This window comes from Protomyctophum bolini (genome assembly GCF_963924005.1).
Source record: "Protomyctophum bolini genome assembly, chromosome: 16".
NCBI lineage: Eukaryota > Metazoa > Chordata > Actinopteri > Myctophiformes > Myctophidae > Protomyctophum > Protomyctophum bolini.
In genome coordinates, this window is record NC_137877.1 from 25,968,703 (window position 1) to 25,992,286 (window position 23,584).

The 23,584-nt window shown below is 41.6% G+C and overlaps 1 protein-coding gene across 1 annotated transcript; it reads right to left on the reverse strand.

Moving 5' to 3' along the window:
- Positions 1 to 393: 393 nt before the first annotated feature.
- On the reverse strand, positions 394 to 23,336 carry mrasa (muscle RAS oncogene homolog a). Its single transcript, XM_080786617.1, has 6 exons — positions 23,195 to 23,336; positions 11,438 to 11,722; positions 9,117 to 9,270; positions 7,321 to 7,420; positions 6,463 to 6,542; positions 394 to 5,621 (listed from the first exon to the last, which is right to left on the reverse strand). Exons 2-6 carry the CDS (start codon positions 11,628 to 11,630, stop codon positions 5,522 to 5,524), a joined length of 627 nt encoding a protein of 208 aa, XP_080642743.1. The 5' UTR covers positions 11,631 to 11,722; positions 23,195 to 23,336; the 3' UTR covers positions 394 to 5,521.
- Between the last annotated feature and the right edge of the window lie 248 nt (positions 23,337 to 23,584).

The window sequence follows — 23,584 nt, forward strand, 5'->3', positions numbered from 1 at the left end:
AGTACTCATTGCGCAGAACGTCCCATTTCACAAGCTTTCAAAAAATAATTGCACCACTGCGTATCAATGTCAATTTGATCGAAAATGAATCAATGTTAGCAGGCCTTTATCGTGTGTGACTTAACTTCAGGACTGGGATGGAGATCAACATAGCCACATTGAGTTCTCATCACTCCAACAGTGTGGAAACCAATGGACCTTGAAAGCTGCACTGATTAATGGAGGGAGATTCTGCTGAACAAGCAATCAGAACACTTCTGTGCGAAAGGTCAAACATGCAAGCATTTACCAGATATGAACTTTACAATAATGTATAATAACCATCCATTCACCCATGTAATGTCATATTCAATATGAACAAGAGAGTTAATACAAGACAAACACAGCCAAAAATATGAAATCACAATACTTGTATTTCTTTATTGAAATATAATCGACCCCTGAGGCTAGATAGAAAGGCCATAATTTAGTTGTTTGCGCCTCATCTAGCTCTTCAGTCTGACACAGCCAGTTAGAACACAACAGACCTGGACAAAAACATCTCACCACTGTCATGAAAACCGCTTGGCTTTGCTTTTTAAATCCAATCGTAAAGTTTACACAGTCCTTGTGAGCTGATGTATCTTGCTTAGGATCCTTCTATGTATTTGATGTATTACCATGTGGTGTTCTTGCTTACTGTAAATCGAATTAAGAGCATCTGCTAAATGCCTAAATTGTAAATGGATGTATATATCTATCTATCCTGTTTATGCTTAAGAAGTCTGGCTTATATGATTAATTATATTATATTGCCCATGTGACTATCTAAAAAGAGCCTTTTGATATTTCTATGAATAACCTTTTGGAGATATGACAGATGGTTTCAATCAGACTTTTTACTTGGACACTTCTCATTTTATTTTATTTTATACTTTGGCTATTCAAAAATAGTAGATATACAAGCTAATAGCATAGCACGAAGTCTTGATGAGCTTGTTGATATGCTATTTTAGGAAAATCTTTGCAAATCTTTGAATAAATATATTTATAAAGTGAACATTTTTAAGTCAAATCTTTGCCTCTGGGGGGGGGGGGGGGGTCTCTGGAACAAATACATATAAATACAAATACATATACATTTTTACATGAAAAAGGTTTGAGCACCAGCACCAGTGATATTGAAACAAGTTTTTTCATAAAACGATTTAGAAGATATTTGTAATCGGCCTGAATGAGTTAAGGGGGTAAAATTTACATACCATACACTAAATTAAAATGTAAATCGCGTAAATCCTAAACTGGATTCACAAGGGCTCTGTAGCCTCCTGATTCTGCTCTACACTAAATTGCTTTGCCAGAAAATAGTCCATCTACAATCTCACAAGTCGAGTCAAGTCAAGACATGTTTTGATGAGCTTGTAGATCTGCTATTTTTTGCTACACGTTAACCCTTGAATAGGGATGCTAGCTAGAGTAAGCACACTGGCAACTTGGTTCAAATTATTGATACTAGATGATTCAATGTAGCATTCGCTTTTGTCTGTCAGAAGTGCAAAGAAGAGCGGGGAAACATTTCACCAATTAAGATCTTAGCAGAGCCAAATTCAAAATACCATTTTATACTTTAGTCAAGATACCTGAAATAGCTCTCTAAATAGGCAGGTTATATATCATTATAGACTGTGGCAAATTGGTGCGTACAATGTTTTTTCTTTATAAAGCCTCATAGGGGTCATCTGCCCGTTCATGGTACACAGCTACATTCTCAGTGTTCATTAATTCTGAGTTTAACTTTAAGTTACATTAACACTGATGCTCCTCTTACTCTGTATGGACATTGATTTAAGCCAGGTAAGTTTATAGATGTGGTTTTCATCCTGGGGACTGAAGTGCTCAATCATAGATTCTCAAAATTATTAACAAAAGGGAAACAAAACTGAGTGATTTGATTTCTTCAACCAAGCCCCATGGCTCATTAAAGCTTAGTATAACTCACTTGGCATGTGGGGATTGAGGTCTTGCAACCCCATTTTGAGTCCTGATCGATAATTTAAGAACCATTGTTGACTGCTGTAAAGCCTGACTTGTACTTTGGCCATTGGCTTGATGGTGTTGCGCACCAAAAATATCAGATCTACAAACTTGTGTGTTTTGAGATTGCAGATCTGATATTTTCGCTGCAACACAAGCTTGCAAATAATTCTAACTCAAGACTTGACTCACACTCACACCAGGAGCTGCTCAAAACAGAGTTGTTGTGTTTTTTTACCAGGTCTGGGACACACTGAGGTAACATGGACAGTAATAAATTATTCAGTCGTTTAAAAAACACTTTGCAAGAATCATATCAATAATACAAAAAAGTATCAAACATACATGATGTGATATAACATTTTCTTGATCACATTTTTCTCCCACCCACCCCACCATATCCCCAGAGTCAGTTGGTTCGCAGCCAAACAAGCGGCACTTTGTTTGATTCGGTCTCATTCAAACTTCTGATCGTTTAAAAGTCCCTTTTTCCATACTGTGTGTATTCCTCTGTTGAAATCAATTATTCACTTTCCAGAAAGGAGCTGCGGTTTTCTTTACAATTTTTCAAATGGGTTTTCTTCCACATAACATTTTTCCACATTGAATTTCAATCGTGCATTTCAAATATAAAATCACAACTTCACATTTTTGAACTTTATACTTCTCTTAAAGGTTTCATGACATTCATTTTCATTCATCTTTATTTTTCGTTTTTCTTTTAGGTTTTATGACCTCAATTACATCCAAAAAACCTGAACTTCGAACATTCAGTGGATTTTCTGTGGTCTGGGGTTTGGAAGTCTTTCTGAGCTGCAATGAAAACGGGCAAAACAGTGAAAACAGTGACATCTGCTGGCAAATCCCATTGACATATGGGATTTTCTGTCTCTTACATCACAAACAGCAGGAAACTCAGAGCACCTGTTTGAGCCAGAAAACCCCACACCACAGAAAATCTACTGAATGTTAAAAGTTTCTTTGGGTGCAAATTGAGCTCAGAAAACCTAAAAAATTAATAAATGTCACAATCCCGTTAAGCCCACAGCCCCCCTACCCTCCCACCCTACGGCAACAGGCACGCACAGGCAGATAGGGCTACAAGTTAACTCTATTTGCTTATTTAGCTATTACTGATTTTTTTTATTCCTTTTCTTTCTTTCTTACATTCAGAATACTTTCTAAATGCCATCCCTTTCATTTGCAGATTGGTAAAGAAAATAACATGCCAATATGAAAGTCAGAAAATCTATTAAAAGTGCAAAAGCTTCCTTCCTTCAAGTGACAATATGCGTCCAGACAAAAGCCCCAAAATATTTTAGTGTGTTAACAGTACAAGCCATTTCATAGGTTTCATAGGTTATTACATTGTTCCATAGGCTATTATTACATTAACCTTCCCATTCACCTGTCTGACTACATACATACTGAATGTCTTGTTGCTTAGTTTGTGGTCCCCTTAAAAAACAAACTTACATTGAATACATACAGTATTTTCTGATAGCCTGGGCTACCAGAATATTCAGAATGGCACATTCCAAAGTGGCATAAGTCCTACTTTAGCCCAGGGATAGAAAGTCCAGCTATAGAGCAGTATTCCTGATTTCAGGACAGTCATGGACTGGTGCAGTGTGAAAGTGGGGCTAAGTTAGCCTTGCGATAGCATTGCCTCACAATTATGGTTGGCCCATAGTTATCATTAATCATGGGCTAACAACACTATTGTGAACAGCACTTTTTAAGTATTTCACCAATAACAGAACACTGACTTCTTTCGTGCAGCCCTGCTATGAATGAATCACATTTGGCGAGTGACCAGTGCAAATCAACAGCTTCTCCAGTCTGATTCATGTAGCCCTCATTTCCCCTAGTTTGTTGCGTAAGAATGTAACTTAAATTCAACCTTTCTTGGAATAGCTTTCTTCTGACCTACATTGATACAGATACAATCTGTATAGAACAAAAGTCACATTGAATATTTATCTGTTACATACAAAAAGGTTTATCTGCTTAGACAACATTGGAAATAAAAGATCAGGGCCCGTTTCATACAGTGCAGAAGTAGTACGGATTACTGCTAAATTCTCAATGAAAGGACAGGCTGCTCTCCATCATTCATATTTCTGTGCACTACAAGTGGGCTCTGATTTGTATCACATATGGAGGGAAAGATCCAATCCTACTATTGTGTAAACAGACAAGCTGCTGATATGTCCAATACAACGCAGCCCATGTAGCCCTGTTAGATTTACATAAAGGCCTGAAGACACACACACACACACACACACACACACACACACACACACACACACACACACACACACACACACACACACACACACACACACAGTCAATGACGAATGCCATTTACACATTTCTCCATTAATTAATCAACAACATTGGTCAATATGATTGTTATTTCTCACCCGTTTTGACCAGCATCAAGCAACTTTCCTTCATTTGCCCTTTCCCCATCATGTGTAACTTGCCTTGTTTCAATACCACAACGACCATAATGTACAATTTACACTCACAAAACTCACAGGTCACCCACTGACAATGGCAAAACATTCATTTTCAAGGGTCCCCGGAACGACATCATCATGTCCGTCCGTCCGTCCGTCGGTACATCCCTGCACTTCAAATGTCCCCTATGCGGAATAAGTGCAATCTCAACACATTGGATCAAAAATTTGACAATTGAGAAATTTGACACAGGTGTGCTTTTCTTTTCCATTTTACCCCTTCTCCACACCCAAAATGATACAAAGTTAAGGAGGTACAGCAGGGACGGTGGAACGGACACATCCCTGAAAATACGGCACCTCCGCCAACCTCCTGCTGCCCCCTCGCCATTCACTCTCTTCCCCCACCCCAAAGACTGTTTCCAACAGAACGGTACGTTCGTGATCTCTTTTCTCTGGTAAGACAGTCTGCGGTCTTGGGCTCCTCGCCAATATGCTTCTGAGACGAAAGACTCGTCAGAGAAACGGAAAACACTTGTGGCTCCGGTTCCCTGCAGTGGGGACGGGGGTGAGGGCTCCAGCCCATTGAGGAGTTCCCTGCAGTGGGGACGGGGGTGAGGGCTCCAGCACATTGAGGAGTTCCCTGCAGTGGGGATGGGGGTGAGGGCTCCAGCACATTGAGGAAAGGAAAACATGGCGGTCGTTCCAAGGTAGGAAACAGATTTAGCTCTCCTTCCGTTCTTCCGTTCTTCCATCCATCCATCCATCTATCCTTCAGTGCATCCATCCCGTACATCCGTGTTTCCAATGCGTCCCTCCCTTACATTTGTGCTCCAGTAGTTGTTGCCTGCAGGGGCTGCAGTGTTCCCTGACGTACGTGTGTGTGTGTGTGTGTGTGTGTGTGTGTGTGTGTGTGTGTGTGTGTGTGTGTGTGTGTGTGTGTGTGTGTGTGTGTGTGTGTGTGTGTGTGTGTGTGTGTGTGTGTGTGCGCGTGTGCGTGTCTGTGGGTTTAAGTTATTGAGGGACACAGAAGAACAGGACAGTCACAATATAACACAGTGGAACCTGTGAGACCCAGTGGAGCGTTCCCCTCGCCACTTCATCTTCTTCTTCTTCTTTAGGCTTCGCTCTGGCACCTGTTGCCTGTGGTGATGGATGGGTGGATGCCGGGGGGGGGGGGGGGGGGAGAGAGAGAGAGAGAGAGAGAGAGAGAGAGAGATTCATAAATATGGCCACAAGGGGGCAATGTGTATCCACTGATCTTCTCTCCTCAGTCTCACACAATGTAGCTAGCAGAGTCATTTCCAGACTCCAGACAAGAGGACTAGGTTATGAGAAACCGCCTCAAAACTACTCTAGCTCCACTCCATGTTTTGTTCTTCCCCTAACCCTTGCACTCCAGTAGCAGTAATGGGACTTCAGACAGGATATGACCACACAGTGAAACATCAACACAAACCAAATTCTTCAGAAATTACACGTCTGTCAGACAGGAAATAACTCTTTTTTCTCTCCTCATCCTCTCCCTTTCACTTTGAAAAAATAGAAAATTCCCTGCACTCAACCTGTAAGAGCAGTAGCCATTATTTTACTTCACATTCATAGTGAATTTGATGCATTCAAATCTGTTTCTCGAAGATTCCACAATGGAAGAGTAACATGAGCCCTCTCTCTCTCTCTCTTTCTCTCTCTCTCTCTCTCTCTCTCTCTCTCTCTCTCTCTCTCTCTCTCTCTCTCTCTCTCTCTCTCTCTCTCTCTCTCATGAATGGGACTAAATGGACCCTTCTGGGTCCAATTGGTTCCCGTTGCACAGTTAAATGAACAAGGATTTTACTGTGCAGTATCTGTGTACTGAGATAATTTCATGAAAATAATGATTTAAAAAAGACACATTATTTAAAGCCCCAATAATTTGCCCCAAGGGGAAAACAATCATTACAATAATTATTACAAAAAACGATAGAATTAATTATGGTTGAGTTACCTTATAACACGGACCAGCTCGTGAAAGGCTTTGTCAACGTTCATGGGAGGGTCCTTGGCACTAGTTTCAATATATGTTATCTGGAAAGACAAAAATATGCATCCATATTTCATGGGAAAAACAAAGAGTTATTGACAGGCAGAAAGTTGGCTATTGTCTGCTTGAGCCTATCTGACTCAGCTGCTGAATATTGTCCTGTTATTGTGCGATTGTTGCTTTTTATTAATAGTAAAACCCAACTTGTACTTTACTTTGACAATCTACAAGCTCACAACGCATCTCATCATGATGCTTTGTGAGCTTGTAGATCTGCTATTTTCATTGTGTAGCAACCAGACTGTAAAAAGATATGTACAAAGCCTTCTCCGGGTCTGATATGGACGTAAAATGAAGCCTGTCAGTCCTTGAATTGTAAATCGCCATTTTTCTAGATCCGTTTGGGCCCAGCTGGCCATTGGCTGGCCCAGACAACGAGGCGGGACTTCCCCCCTTCTTCTTCGTTTTTTATTTTGACTCGAAAGGGGGGTGGCTCCCGGTCATAGACTGTAACGGTAGCCTCACCCCTCAGACTTTATGGTAATTTCTTTAATAAATGGGACCATAATTTTCCAAAAAGAATATTATGACATGAGAAATGAGACTTTAAACTAGTGACTGGAAGCAGAAAGTATCCATGGCCATGTTTATTAAGGTAATACAGTCTAGGTGAAGTTGGGCCCAAATACATGGACCTCTATGGAGATATGGGTGACAATGACAGCGCCACAACAGGCCATTATATGAACTTCCAGGAAGTCCCGATTTCCTTATCTGTCTGACTGCCCCCCTGGTAGCAACACACACACACCTACTACTTACATTGTGTTTGGCAGCCATCTCCTGGCCCTGCTCACTGGTGATTTTTCTCAGGTGGACTAGGTCCACTTTGTTGGCCACAAGCACCATGGGGAACGCCTCTCTGAAAGGTAGAGCACACACACACACACACACACACACACACACACACACACACACACACACACACACACAATTTCCCATCAAAACTAAAATGTGCTCAGCAGGCATCTGTGTGGCACAGACAGGGGTAACGCTTCTGGCTCCTGCCAAACACTGTGAAGGCTGGGATTTAATTCCCCCACAGTGTCTCCAGCTTAGCTGGGCACTCCAACGAACACAATAGCCCACATTTGTGGGTGGGAGGCCGAGAGGAGGGGGTGATCTCTGACGCTTCACTAGAGACGCCTAGAAACGCCTAGAAACGGCAATATAGAAATAAAATCCGGAATTCAAAATTACTTGAGTAAAAGTACAGTATGGGCCTCAAAATGTACTGTCACGGGGCAACCCGTGCCCTATATACAAAGACACATGAAACTGTTTCCTATAACATGCAAGGACTGTTGTTTTAAACTTTATTTGAATGGTAATCACTGATTGGTTAGTTGTCTCTCCTGCACTGCTGGTGGCATCTCCCTTGATGAGGAAAGGGCCAAGTGCTATGCAGGAGAGGGGTGTTTCTCCTTATTCTTTGAGTAATTGTCATTGAGTGTTCATTCTGTTTTATACTTGTTTAATTGTAACACATTATTTAGAATGTTTAGGTTACTGTTTATTCAAGGTGGTTGGAAGTATTTATTTATTAGTGTAGTATTTGAGAAGAAATGTGCTAATTGAGTCTGTGCCCAGTGGTAGGACCCACTCCTATTTAAAGGAGGCTGCAGGGACAGGCTAGTTAGTTGGATGTGGGCATTGACACAAATAACATCCCTGAGGGAGAGCTACAGGGCCTTGTGTGATCAAGGCGCAGCCTGAAGAGAGCTCTCATCCTGTTTGGGTTTTGTTAAGGAGTGTTGCCCAAGTATTTATTTATCTTTTTGTCCTTTCTTTATTTTGTTGCCTGTAGTATAGTTTGCTATTGAGAATTATTGCACTGAACAATTGTATGGACTTTTGGTGGAGGAGTTTGGGGAAAATAAAAGCCCTTAACTACCATTCCTGACTGTTCTTGGAGCCTTGGCCGTTCGGGCAACTTCACATGTACTTAAAAGTGCCAAAAGTAAGAACATTCAGGCGATTAAACACTTCTGCACAATATTTTGTAACACGAGGGAGAGGAAGATGGAAACAGATCTCCGATCTCAGTAGTACTTACTTGACGCATGCAATAAAGTAAATAAAAATGAAGTAAACCACCAATTTGGTCACCTGCCTGACACGTCACATATAGTAGGCTACATCATGCACCATATTTTTAATAGATTTATATCTCCCTGCTCTTAAATGGTTGTCTGCTGAGCAGGGAGAAATGTATAAACAGAGCCTGAACGCCAAGATCAAAGATAATATTCACACTTGCATTTACATTTCATAAATAAAATGTTCACAAGCTATTATTGTTCTCAACCTAATTGTTAATTAACAATTAACAATTTTTAAATTGTTAATTTTGGGCGGGAACATGTTTTAAACATTATGTTATAATGTAGCTATTTAAAAATAGCAGATCTACAAGCTCATAGCGCGCCACCGAGTGGCACGCTACGACCTTGTAGGTCTGCCATTTTCTTTAAATCGTGAAAATATTTATTTCTGAAAACTGAACGATTTAGAAGATTTTATTTTATTTCGAGGTCAGGCCTTAACTGTCCTCTAACCTGTCTTTGACCCGTAGTATGAGTTGGTGGAATCGATCAACGTGCTCGAAGCTGGCCTTGTCCGTCACCGAGAAGACGATGAGGAAGCCGTCACCTGTCCTCATGTACTGTTCCCTCATGGCACTGAACTCCTCCTGACCGGCCGTGTCCAGCACTGGAACATCAGTGGTAGGAAAAGGTTATTTTTTTACTTACATAAAAGTATCAATATTGTGGAAAATGTAGAAGTGTAGAAAAAAATAGTATTGGTTTAAAAATGTAGCCTACTTAAAGTCCCAAAAGTAGAAAGTACTCATTATGTACTTATTATGTCCCATTTCAGAGGTTTTGAAATGTATGAAATATATTGTATACAAATCTTTTATATAAGATCTACCAGCCGTGAGCTTGTAAATGGGCCCAAATGTACCTATGTACAGTAGGACTGAAGTGGGGAATGTATGTGCTAATGTGTGTAATAATCAAAATCTACAAAGTAGCTAATATAGTTAAAGTTGTAGCGGTTTGCTGGGGTAATTGCCATTGTCAGTCTCAGTCTGACAAAAATGTTTAAATAAATACCACCAACAACCATACAAGGGACCGATGAGATTATATCAAACCTGAATTAAACAAACACAATATACCTCATAAAATCATAAAGAAAACACACGCACGCACACACATGCACACACACATCATCATCATCATCATTTTTCGACCGCGATCGAGATCATGGATTTCACAATGCCACGCCAGACATTCCGGTCGACAGTTTTCTCTGGTCTGCTTTGAGGCAGGACTCCAGAGAAGAAGGGAAGATATAACCTCATTGTCAGCTCTGTAGCAGTGGCCTGCAAACTGTGTTCTTCTGGATCGGACTAGTGAAGAAACACGGGGAAGGTTGCCGTATATTAGATTAGTCGATGGGTGGCTCTTCCAAGACAGATTTTGCGCTCTCATTAGAAGGTGGGTGTAAGTGCCACCCTAGTTTCTTTGAAAGTGTCCATGTCTCGGAGCCATAGAGTAGAATCGGCTCAACGGTCGTCCTAAATACTTTTACTTTTAACATCTTACTAAGCTCGGATGACCAGATCTTATGCATGTCATACCCTTCCTAGTTTGAAAGTCCTTGTCCTTGTAATACTCTGTTTGCCAACAGAGTATTAGATGGATATAGTGAAACCAAACTCCCAACATGCAATAGTTCAATGTTCACACCAATAGAGTCAATTCCCCAAATCTCACATTGGTTGGAGTGGTCAACCAATGTTCAGTCAATACCCCACGCACGCAATTAATGTTCACAGGCAACGCAACAGAATAGTAAGAATCAAAACAAATGTTTAAAGGTTCACCTCCGTCCTCCGCCATAAAATAAACAGTCAGTCAAAACGTCAAGTCAGTCACTCATGGTCAAGGCGCTGTGAATCTTCACACTGATTGTTGATCATAAAACTCTCAGGGATGATCCACAAAGTGTTGACTCCGCTGTCTTAAACCGGCATTACCTGCCGCAACGAGGACTGGGACAGGGGATACGAGCAACCGCGCTCCAACAGGGAAATTATCACAATCCACATCCACGATTGCGTTGATTAAACGGCAGCGTGTGCTACAAACAACGGTCAGAGGTACTGAGGTAGCCTCAAAAACCTTTCTCCTTATAGACAACATTATGTTGAGGCTTGTTTAAGGCTTGTTTAAGTGCAGGTGTCAAATATTTGAAGGTAGGAACAGTGTTCAGCGGTTTCCCTTCTATGCTGTGAATGTTGCTGGAGTTAGGTCGGCAGTCGGCGCTCAACTGACAGATAGCTTGGGTTTTCTCTGTGTTGACGTCAATCCCAATGTGTGGTGTGTAGTGGTTGTGGTTGCTTGCTCAGGGTGGGATCTCTGTCGGGTCTTTGCTCTACATGTAAAGAGTCTTGAGACAACTTGTCTAAAATTGAATTGAATGGAAGTTACAGCTGCTGGGAGTGTTTTCTGGGGCCTCTGGTGTGTGTGTGGAGCTATGCCAGCGCACAATCATCAGCATACTGTAGCTCGATCATATTGTCATAGGTCAACTTAGTGGTTGCTGGTAACTTCCTGATGTTAAATAGCTTACCTTCAAGCCTGAATAAAGTCAAAGGTGACTCCAGCCTGCATCTCCAACCTCTTACAGTATGCAGAATAGACAGATGTAGTATATAGAATAGGACTGGAGCTGTAGCACACAGCCTTGTCTTAATGCAGTCACACACACACACACACACACACACACACACACACACACACACACACACACACACACACACACACACACACACACACACACACACATACACACACACACACCCTACCGTCCAGTATGGCCCACTGTCCGTCTATCTCGGTGTGTTTCAGGTAGGAGTCCTCTATGGTGGGGTCATAGTCTGGCACGAAGATCTTCTGAAAGAACTGGATGGTGAGCGCGCTCTTCCCCACACCACCGTCTCCCACCACCACCAGCTTGTATGTCGGCAGGTTGTCGCTAGGCACTGCGCTGGTTGCCATGGCTACCTACCTACCTACCGCCACAACCGTGATAAAAGGTGTGTGGGCACACAGGCTAGTAGGTGGCTAGAGAGACGCACCTGTAGGGAAGGCTAGAGAGAGAGACGGGGGTAGGAGTGGGGGTGGGGGGGAGTTTGAAGAAGGAAGAATGAAGAATGGATGGAGCGATAGATAGAGAGGGAGAGAAAAGCAGAAAGAAAGACAGGTGTTATGGTTGTTGTTGCTGCTGCTTATTCATCACTATGGACACCCTAGCTGAACCAGAGAGAGAGAGAGAAACAGATAAAGACAGAGACAGGTAGAAACAGAAAAGAGAGAGGGCTCATGACCCTCTTGGATAGCACCACACAAAACAACACATCATCAACACCATCCTTCAGACACAGAACCTTATACGCAAATTAATGTCTAAGATTTCAGATATGCACATGATATCGGTCTTTCTTTGCAGTGGTGGAAAGTAACTAAATACATTTACTTAAGTACTGTACTTAAAGGGACACTTCACCCTTTTTGCAAAAAGATATATGTTAATGACGTTTAGAAGCTTTAGAACACTTTCCTGGGGGTCTTTATGTGTGTAATATGTGGTTTTAGATATTTTAGATTGTAGCAGTGAGCCCGGTGTCACTGGGCTCACTTACTTCCTGGACTACATGTTGTCTCAGTAAGACAGCCCTCCCCCTATCCACAAGGAGGAGCAGTGCACCATAAAAATATGGGAATTGTAGTCCAGGAAGTTAGTGTAACCAGTGTCCATGACATCAGAGACACTGTGCTCACTGCTACAATCTAAAATATCTAAAACAAACCAACAAACTATACTATAAAAACTGGTCAAACATTGGCCAAATTGTCAAATAATCTAAGAGAGAGGCGAACATTTTGAGAATAGCAGATCTACAAACTTGCATGACGTTATGGCTATTTTGGTGTGGGTCCCCAGTTCAAATATGTTTATATTGCGGGGTTGCTGCCTGAAAACGGTTGAGAACCACTGCATTAAGTAATCAATAGAATAATTGCTGAGACTATAATCAATAGTTGCAGCCCTATTGGAAACCACATGAATAGCTAAGCCCAGTTTATAGTTCAATTAGTCCCAGTATTGGAACCCAGGCTAATGAATATGCCCTGGCAATAGCCCTGTTTTGTCCCCACAGAGGAAACCAGGCCAGGGACTCCTCCCTGTCTCCTCGTTTAGTCCACCACACAACCACAGAATCGGTGGAGAAATGTGATGGTTCGGAGTTCAGACAAATGGGTTACGCTAGTTTGTAATTATGGCTTTTTAAAAACAAAAATAAAAGTGTCTACATTGGTACGGTATGAGTGGTTATTGTAGATGTTGAAAACCGACTGGAGTCAGGGATTTGCTTGTCATGCTGAAAACTGAATGTCTATTGATAAATATCCACCTTCAGTGTTTGTTCTACACCTATATGACTGAAGGGGAAAGTCCTTGTGTTATGGGAAAGCTTGAGAAATACAACATGGTCATCACATCTCCCAGGGAGCATGACTAAGCCAAGAGCTTTTGTTCCTTGTGTTGTGGATCCTCGCCCATTTTCACGGGATACCGTGCTGCTATTATGGCAAAGGGTTTTCATTCTCACCACAGAGAGAGGTTTGCAGAAGGAGAGAAGGGTGAAGGAGAAGGGGCAAGTGAGGACAAAGGCTTGAAGTTAACAACAGACACAAGCATGGTGGTGATGAGGCAATTGGCAGACATGATGGGAGAGATTAAGCTGAATGTATAATATTGTGAGCTCTTTATGGCCAACAATCAGGGCTGTAACTATCGACAATTTTCGTAGTGATATTATTATTACTGTTTTGATTGTTACATAACCAACAAATATTTTATATAATTCTTTTTTTTACATTATGAGTCAATATGGTTTGTAATAGACTAAATCAAATAGTCTGATTAACTCTTTAGCCCTTTTATACAGTGCTTCGTTAGACAACAGTGTCGCACAAAAATAGCGAGAATAGCAGATCTACATGCACTAAAAGAAAAAGGACAAACTTTTGCCCCAAAATCAATTACAATTTACATAATAAATTATTAATTAATAATAAACTATTGTTGGCACAAAATATCCTCGGTAGCTTAATTTCTATCAAACTACCGGTAATTCATATTATACTCTGTTCCTCTTATCTCCCTCAAATTAGCTGTTTTTTAATAAATTGTGTATCACATTCACAGTCTTTTAATTAATTGTGTATTCCCACTCACAGGTCTCTATTTTGAACGTCAAATTTACCGCCAGGTTATATGTCTTAATTTAAGAGGAGGCGTGACCATGCAATGCCATTTTTCTATTATGGGTGCGGTAATTTGTGCCATGGCGCTGTGCGTAAAACGGCCCTGAATTAGTCATTGAGCGGCACCTCCATCAACCCAATCAGCGTGGCGGTTGCGCAAAGCTTTTATTTATTTTTCACTTTTCTGATTCATGTAACACTAAAATTATTACCACATCAAACATTGTTGAGAATTAAGAGTGAGGAAGCATCCCGACATGGAGGAAGAGATTGCATACACGCACATACTCTCTTCATTTGTTTCTATGGAAAAGCAGCTAAAAGAATGCGGTGCACAAGCCTTTGAGATTGGATGGAAATGGAATGGAATGGAACTGCGTACTGAGTATAGGGCTGTCTTTCCGTGCGTAATGTGGCAAACATCGTCCGATCCAAAGTTATGATTGTGCTTGTCATTTGACTGGATATCAATAGAATCATGTACGATACAACAAATGAAAGCATGGCTTCCCAAGAAATGTGTTCTTGAGAGGGGGCAAAATTTTCCCGAGATTCCTCACGAAGCAAACTTCCGCAAGCATAACGTAACGTAACGCTGTGATTGGCCACTACTGGCCAATCACAGCGAGTTGCGGACTCACTTGAGTGGCAGTGAGAGACATGGAGGAGTCGCATGAGTGACGTCACTTGGGCGTCGCAGCCTTCAGCACTCTTCCTGCGCACTTCCGCCCCCTTGGCTCCAACAAACTGCAGCGGCCAATGAGGCATCTATGCTTCCTGGACTACATATTGTCTCAGTAAGACAGCCCTCCCCTTCTCCACAAAGAGGAACAGTGCAGCAAAGCATTATGTTCATTGTAGGAATTCAGCAATGCAGTCAAATCCTAGCCTGGGCAGCATTCCTTTTCAGGTTCATGATCTGGTCAGAATCGGATGATATTGTTACGCCATGTTGTAGTCATTGTTTTGTAGTCATCAGGCCGGAAGAATAATACCTTCCCAATAAAAGCCATGATGTGGCGTAGTTTCCCTGATTTCTAAAATATGAACGGGAGTGCACTTTCCAGAGACTAGACCTGTATACCTTTGTTATCTCACAGGTCAATTCTATTCTCATCACAGGCTACGAGAGAACGAATTTTGAATTTTCGTTTTTTGCAATTTCATTAGAATTTTGGCAGCTTTATGCTTCCATACAGTAGCTAGTAGCTACAGTAGCTACTGGCTCAACTAATTTATCAGTAAATTAGTTAAAAAGCACTTTAGGCCTATTTGACAAGAAGGAGAGGGGTAATGTAAAAAATTGCGTGTGCTCGCGCGCACACACACACACACACACACACACACACACACACACACACACACACACACACACACACACACACACACACACACACACACACACACACACACACACAGTTTGACAACAACAGCAGCAGCAGTAGAGTAGACACAACTAGAGAGAGAAGAAAGGACTGTCAAACTGGGCCCAGTAGCACCACTCCCACATCCCTCCTTCATCCATCAGGAAACAGCTGTCAGCTGGCTACAGTCTGCCCCTTCCTGCCCTGCACAATAGAGGGAAGGAAGCATCTTCCTTCCCTCTATAGCCAACCAGCTAGTCAACCAGTCAGTCAGTGCCAGTCAACCTACCAACCAACAGCCCACGAAATATATTGTGATGATGTAAAACGCCAAATATCTCTATCCAAATAGTCTTTACTTTCATCAGGGGAAAAGTCAGCGTGTCAGTCAGTCAGTCAGTCTGTCACATGATGCAGCTCTTTAGCCACGTCCTGAGGAAGTCACTTGTGTCTTTCAGCATCCTTTTGGCAGTTTTAATGTTTTAATGTTAATGAGCTCTACAAGCTCGTGTAGATCAGCATTTTTTAGCGAAGATATACCATATAAGGTTTAAGTGGTTAAACTGTCCTTGCTCGTCGGGAGTGTGCTTGGAGTTCGCCCATCGGGCTTCCTTTCATACTGTACAGTGTACATGGCATGCAGCTAGTTGCGACTCAGCCAACCGACTATTTTATTACTCCAAGTCCAAGCTGTCACTTGTTTACAGCCAGACACCCATTCGCTCATAGTCAGCCAGTTGATCACAGTAAGTCATTATGACAGTAGAAAGAAACTACTCTTGAACAGCACCGTGGCGTGAACTGAGATTCTCCGAACTGAGATTATCTCACCAGTCCTGCTTTTCAACAGTAATTTGCAATGGCAATTATAGTCCTTTAATTTGACCCATTGGAAATTATGCAGATCTGTTCTGATTTTTTTTACCACTTTCAAACTGGCACCACTATTTATTTCAAAAGTATTCCAAAATTATCTAACTTTTTCCAAAAATAGGAAATCTTTTAGATTAGCTTGTACTTTGGTTGGGATTGTCTAATTGGGGCCAAGTTTAGTTAAAATGCTGTAGTAACCAATAACCATTAGTCTTTCATTCTTAACCTCGTCTTGGTGGAGAGCACATCTTAAAGTGACAACCAAACTCGACACAAACTGGTTGCAACAGCAAAGTTCTCCAGTTCTCCACTCATTTTTAGATTAAAAACCTATCTTCATATAAGTGTCAGAGAAGGTCTGTAGACAGTTCAGAAACCCGACTACCAGTGACATAATTTATGGGGAATCCAAGCTAATAGAGACTGCAGGCTCCTGGAAAGTTAGCATGCTATAATGGAAGCCATTGTTATTGCGAAATAAAAATAAAATAAATATTTTTTTAAAACAGCAGGCTCTCGTGTGTGTGCCACAGTCTGCCTCAGCTCACGGCTTCACATTGCGGCATTCAGAGTATGCAGCCAAGAATATGGCTTCATGTTGTGACGTTCAGTATGGTGAGTATGGTTTTCATGCCGTTCAGGTATGGGTTTTATGGGAAAGTCTACCATTGGCTTAGAGGCAACCTAGAGGCAGGCAACCAATGACGAAAAAGTTTCCACTAGGTCGCTACTACGGTCGCTAGTAGAGCAGTGTCAGCTCGTCCATAGGGGGCGCTGGTGCGCCACACTACCATCCCACTGACCTGAATACAAATTAAGCCTATAAATATATAAAATATATATAAATATAAATATAAGTATAAGTAAATATAAGTCACCAGCTTATATTTTATTTTAAATGAGCAAGCCAGGAACGTAAATATGTTCGTGCGCATGGATCTGTACCCCATCGACTCTCGTTTAAAGACACGCCGCGCAGCACTCTCAATACAAACATTTAGGAGGCGCTTGGTCGCATTTAAGCTCTGCTCCTGCTGCTAATACAAACCACCACTTAGGGGCAGTGTACCTCATAACAAAGACTGGACACAGTGTGTCACAGCGTGACTGATCACAAATTAATGATTAGAACAATGTCGGGTAAACACAGTAATAGTGTAACTTCATGATGGAAAAAGACAACTCAGTTAAATCACTGCAGAATTAGAGGACCTGGTCAAGCTGTTCACATCACACAGAAATATAAGGAAGGGAATATACGGTATTTTTTTTAGATGCTCCGATAATCGGTCACCGATATTCACTCTGATCGGTAATTTACCCTATCTGTGATCGGCAATTTACCCTATGTACCCTATTCGGATAAACTTTAAAAATGACACCCGTATGAAGTGAGTGGTGCAACTCCGTGTGGGGGTTCCCGGGGGGGAGTTCCAGACCAACGGGAACGCACCCAGGGTGCCGGCACGGTTGCGGCGAGCCGCCCCGCGTCCAAAACGGTAGAGAAATGACAGAGTTACCATGTGGGGGTCCCCGGGGGTGGTGGGAGGGGGGAGCTCCAGACCCCCAGGAACGCACCCAGGGGGCCGGGCCGGTTCCGACGTGCCGCCCCGTGTCCGAAAAGTTTGAGAAATGACAGAGTTACTGTGTGCCGGTCCCTCTACTGTAGGCTGTCACTGTACTGTACTGGCACACCCGGAATCATCATATATACAGTTAATATGTGCGTGTGTGTTTGTGTGTGTGTTAGGCACAGACACTCATACCTACCCAGCCAGCCAGCCAGGCACCCACCCACACACATAAGGGGAGTGGTTGCACCAATACTAATTGGCTAATTCTTTGGTGTAGGCCTAGGGGAAAATCCAGGGGTAGTAGAGGTAAGTGAACAAGTTGTCCAGCTGCTTTTCAAGCAGCTGGAAAAAAATCCTACAATGATGTCACTGGTAGGCAGGTTTCTTAAGCGTCCACAGCCCTACTCTATGTGAGACACGGCGTGAGTAGACAAAAATGGTACAATTTTATCGTGAGGACCAATTATATGAAGACAGCATGGATGCAGATTTGTTTTGCATGTATCCATCCGACATCCTCCAGCCAGCTGATCAGTCATCGTGCTTCTGGCCCTGTAGCCTTATCGACCTGGGAAAGGATATGGGGTTTCCTCATGAAAGCCAAACAGGACCAGCTACAGCTTATTCATTCTTCATGTCGCTGTGCATCTAGTTGCCAAGAGAGTTGATTCATATCAGCTGGACTAGTTGTCAAATAACCCACTCAAGACTTCCATTTAGTTTATGTAGCCGAATACATTTTGTTAGCTGATCATGCCAGTCCCGATTTTGGATAGTCCTATACCTAGAAAACCGATTACTGATGTTTTAACCAATATTTTGTGCATGTAAACAAAACGTTTTTGAAAATGTTTGAAAACTTTTCAAAAAAATTGCCTATAATGACATGCCCCAAATTTGTATCCAGGCTGAAAATGGCTAAAATCTTTCTGCATTATTCCTGATACCGATGTTGTCAAATAATGCCCAATATATCAGTGTGGCTCTACTGTGGACCCACAAAGTACCAGTTTAAATCTGCTGTTGACTACTGGCTGATCACAGGGAAGGATATGCATCTTCCCTGGCCTGTTCACATGGGAACAGAGCAGTTTTTTTTGCTCATGTAACAGGGACTCATGGGGAACACAGAGCACACCCTAGCCTGTGCTGTGCTAGTACAATGAGTTCAATGAGTTCAAACTGTTCTACCAGAAAATGTTCACATATAATGTGACATACCTCAAACTGTGGGTCGGGGCCCCAAGGGGGGTTATATTTACACAATATTTATCTGGGAAACAGAAAAAAAGAAAAAAGCCTCAACTCCTATAATTCAAAGTGCTGGTCAGGGTCCCAGTTCAAATATGATTATTTTGGGGGTGTCGCGGCTTGAAATCAACACTGTTCCTGTAGGCTGTATAACATAACGTCTCTGATCTGCTCTGTCCTGATAAAAGACTTCATGCAGTGAATTTAGCTATACTTCCAAGTTCCAACATGCTGCTGTTGTCTTTTGATCTAAAGAATAACGTGGCTGTCCAGGGTAATTGAGCTAGCTGTCCCTCACTGTCCTTTATATCACCTTCTTACAAAGTAGAAATTGATTGGATAATCAGTTTAATTCTCTCTAGTGTCTCTCATGCACACGCGCGTACACACACACACACACACACACACGCACACGCACACACACACACACACACACACACACACACACACACACACACACACACACACAGTGTTGGTAGGCAGGTTTGGCACTCAAGATTATTATTATTATTTTCTTTTGTTGGGGGGGGGGATGTATAGTATGCAAGAACAATGGTTTCTATCATGCTAACTATTCAGGCCTGCTGTTTCTATTCGTTTGGATTCCCCATCGATGATGTCACTGGTGTATGGGTTTCTGAACTGTCCACAGCCATCCTCTGAGATAAAGACCAAGTAGAAAACAAGCAAGACCTAGCTGGTTCAGTGTCGAAACGGAAATACCGCCCAAGGAAATGATGTTGAGGCTTTATACAAATCTGTTTACATTCTCTGTGAATGAAACGAGTGTTGTGATTGGTCAAAAAATATAGTTTCTGTGGGAAATACAGACGACAAAAGTCCTGCTCTTATATCCCCTCTGCTTTAGGTCATGCCCAGGCTCCTTAGAGATGAGTAAAGGCACAAAATTACTACCATAATTACAATTCGCATTAGTGAGGACCAATTATATGAAGATACTATACAGCCAGTAGTTGACAATGCTGAAGTTGTTCTTTTAACACAATTACATATGCAATAATTAATTAATGTTATAACAAACCTTAGATCAACTGGTATAGACTTCCACAGAGTGGGACCATAGCGACTGAAAGCACCACAACCTAATTTACAGTTTATCCCTAGTGAGGAGACCGTTGTCAGATGATCTAAGGGTTCCTATTGGCACGTATATGGGTCAAGCGCTTTGTTTCTACTATATGACTGATTACAATATATTCTGAAATATTAAACAAACAAACATAATTTCCAGAAGTGAAATTATATAATGAGAGTTTTATTCAGAATATTGCAATGTCAAATACTTAGTGTTAAAAAAAGTGATTGTTTGTGGTCATATGTCTAAAATGGAAAACACCCAATAAAAATATATAAAAATCAAAATAAAAGGTTATTGTGTGTGAAGATATCGGGCAGCATACTGTAGCACAAGATGTGATGCAGACGTACACCATTATATAACATCCACTTCCCAGTAGGCTATAGCCTCACAATGCCACTGAAATACAGGCAATTATGGTACAGACCAGTGGTCCTCAAACTTCTAAATCTCAAACACCTCCATAACTCTGAGAGTGTACAAAAGGAATCATGACGGTCCTGGACCCTACTGTAAGAACCACTGGTGCAATGCTGTGAAACCCCACAACCATGTTTACTCAAACTATGTGGGTTCCTCAAATTGAATCACATCTCTTTTGCTGGTGAGCTCCCATTTGGCAAGTGATAGTATTCACTATTCAGCATGGGTCCATTTTGAAAATCAAAAATGTAAATGTTTTATGACATCTATACTACAAGAAATCAATGGAATCCAATCAGTAAAAAGAGTATTAGCCTATAGATATAAGGATGGTGAACTCATATTGGAAATGAGTTAATTCAGGATTAAATGCTACTTCAAGTCGTTAATCTTTTTGATTGATTGAATAGCCTACATTATTAGTCAGTAAAGAGAAAACGGCATGTGCTACAGTAAGATAATTTTAGCCTTGAAATTAAACGGGTTGAGAATCACTGCTAGATGGGGGTCCCTCGCATATGTTTTTAAATGGGGGTCCGCGGCCTAATAAGTGTCAATTTGGGGGTCCTTGACCGTCCTTGACATGAAAAAGTTTGGGAACCACTTGTATAGGGCATTGGCCCGTTTCCCATCACTTCACTCCAGCTATTAAAATATGTAGCCCAATTACCATGCCTGCTTGTATCCATAACTACATAGGCCTACTTAAAGGAGCTGTGCCATTTTACAGACATTCTTTCAGAGCTCCTTCGTGTAATACTCTGTACAAGTTTGAGGGATTTTGTGCTTTGTTGGAGCATTTCCAATTACATTTAATCCACAAATTTTTATTTGAAAACTTTAGGCCTAGTTACTTTGTAGATTTTGATTAATATTCAAAATAAATAAATTAACCTCTTCAGCCCCTTTATACATTTTGACCATTTGAAAATAGCCGATCTACAAGCTCACAATGCGTAGCGATGCGACACATCTGCTATTTTCAAAATATTTTTATACATTTGAAAACTTGAAATGGAACATTCTGCATAATGAGTACTTTTACTTACTTGAATTCTGAACTTTTAATTGTAACAGAGTATAGGCTATTTCTACACTGCAGTATTGAGAGTACTTTTTCCATCACTGCCTAGTGCCTACCAGTCATTCTATGGGGAATTCCTCCTCTGCTGCAAAGCACATAGGTTTACCAGGTTTCAGGCTGTGCTACGGTAGGCTGACCAAACTCCCTAATAACGGAATTATTCATTCAGTTGACGTTTCACAAGTCAGAACAGTGTCGTTGTCTTCTGAAACTTTATCATCCTCAGCTGGGTTTGACGAGGTCTTACATTTACTTGAAGCTGCGATGAGAGTCTTAGAGGGGGTCTGTGACTCCTCATGCCCCCTAATAGCCAAATTATCTGGTGATTTCACTATGCTATTAATAGTGATGAATATGCCTCTGTGTGTGTGTGTGTGTGTGTGTGTGTGTGTGTGTGTGTGTGTGTGTGTGTGTGTGTGTGTGTGTGTGTGTGTGTGTGTGTGTGTGTGTGTGTGTGTGTGTGTGTGTGTGTGTGTGTGTGTGTGTGTGTGTGGACTGCCTGGTGCTTCTGAATGATCTCATCCTATGATCTGATACATGAAGAATCTCCACAGAATTTCTTCAACAACAATACATGTATTACATATGTATGTATGTATTTGGTTAAAATGGGTAGGGTTTAAAAAAAGGCAAGAGTTTGCTCTGGTGCACTGGCCTAAAAGTGGGTCCTTAAAAACTGCTAAATATACTGCTAGATATGTATGTGTGTAGTATTTAAAAGGGGGGCTTTTTTGTAAAGAGCCCAGCCCACCATACCTTCATATATTTAAAACTACTCCAAAATAGGGTTACCAGTGAAGGGCAAAATGCCTATTCACTGGGGACTATGCAAGGCAGAGGCGTCGTATATGTATGTATATGTATGTATGTATGTATAGTATGTAGCCTATGTATGTATGTATGTATGTGTGTTTGTGCGTGTGTCGGTTTGTATGCATGTCGTATGTATGCACGCGTGCACACACACGCGCACACACACACACACACACACACACACACACACACACACACACACACACACACACACACACACACACACACACACACACAGTGTCACACGCACACACACACACACACACACACACACACACACACACACAGCGAGTCAAATACACAATTGTCGATCACTTTGATTGACGAATAACACCATAATAACATACCAGGTTAAGAAAGACGAGTGTGCACAGCCCTCTGGAAAAAAACACATGTCTTAGTTTGGGCATAGCCTATTATAAAGGCAAGGCCCGTAGGCTACGTGTTTCTATGTGTGCGACAGTATGGGGCGAAAAAGATAGCTACCGCCCCTGAATAACGGATTTCGGTTGCTTCATCTTTCTCAGAAGTTTGCAGCAATAAGCAATTTCCGCAAATGTAATATTGGCGTCCATATATCATAGTATCTTCTTGAATCAAACAATCTTGAACTGCGCGTTTGCCGTGGAATCATCAGGTTAATGTAAAGCCTCAAAATACAGTATGCTAAGTTGATGATTTCATGAGGTGCTGCTGCTCTGCAGCCTATACGGGATTTTAGATTTGTCTTAGCTCCCCTCTGTCCATATTCACGACCCTTTCACTCTCAGCAAAAAATTAAAAAAAATAGGGAAAAAAGAGCCACTTACCGATATAGCGTCGCTATCGTGTAGAAAGAAATTGCTTCACGTTGTCATATTCCACATCTCGATCTGTGTGTATTTGTGTTCTCTATCCCACCGCCCTCAGCCCTGCTTCCACAGTCGGGAGTGTGCTTCGCACATCCGCAAAACAATACGTTGTGTAGCAAATCTTTATATTGCAACAGCTGATACTAAAAATAGAATAGCCCTGAAGGGGTGTCCCTCGTTTTTTTAAGGAATCTATATTGACAAATGACTCGATTTCACGGAATATGGTATTATTGATTTAGGGGGAAATGTGCATGTAAAATATTCACCTAGATTAAAAAGCAAACATTTCGCGTGCAGTCTTGAGAGCCGTTAGAAAGCTGACTCGTGGGACATATGGGTCTCCCT

Bases quoted from the DNA above. Each gene is read 5' to 3' on its own strand.
- mrasa (XM_080786617.1), bottom strand. From the start codon at position 11,630: ATGGCAACCAGCGCAGTGCCTAGCGACAACCTGCCGACATACAAGCTG. The intron at 9,271-11,437 runs GTAGGGTGTGTG...CTGATGTTCCAG, and splicing joins ACAGTGGGCCATACTGGACG to TGCTGGACACGGCCGGTCAG. The intron at 7,421-9,116 runs GTTAGAGGACAG...TCTACCTTTCAG, and splicing joins ATACTACGGGTCAAAGACAG to AGAGGCGTTCCCCATGGTGC.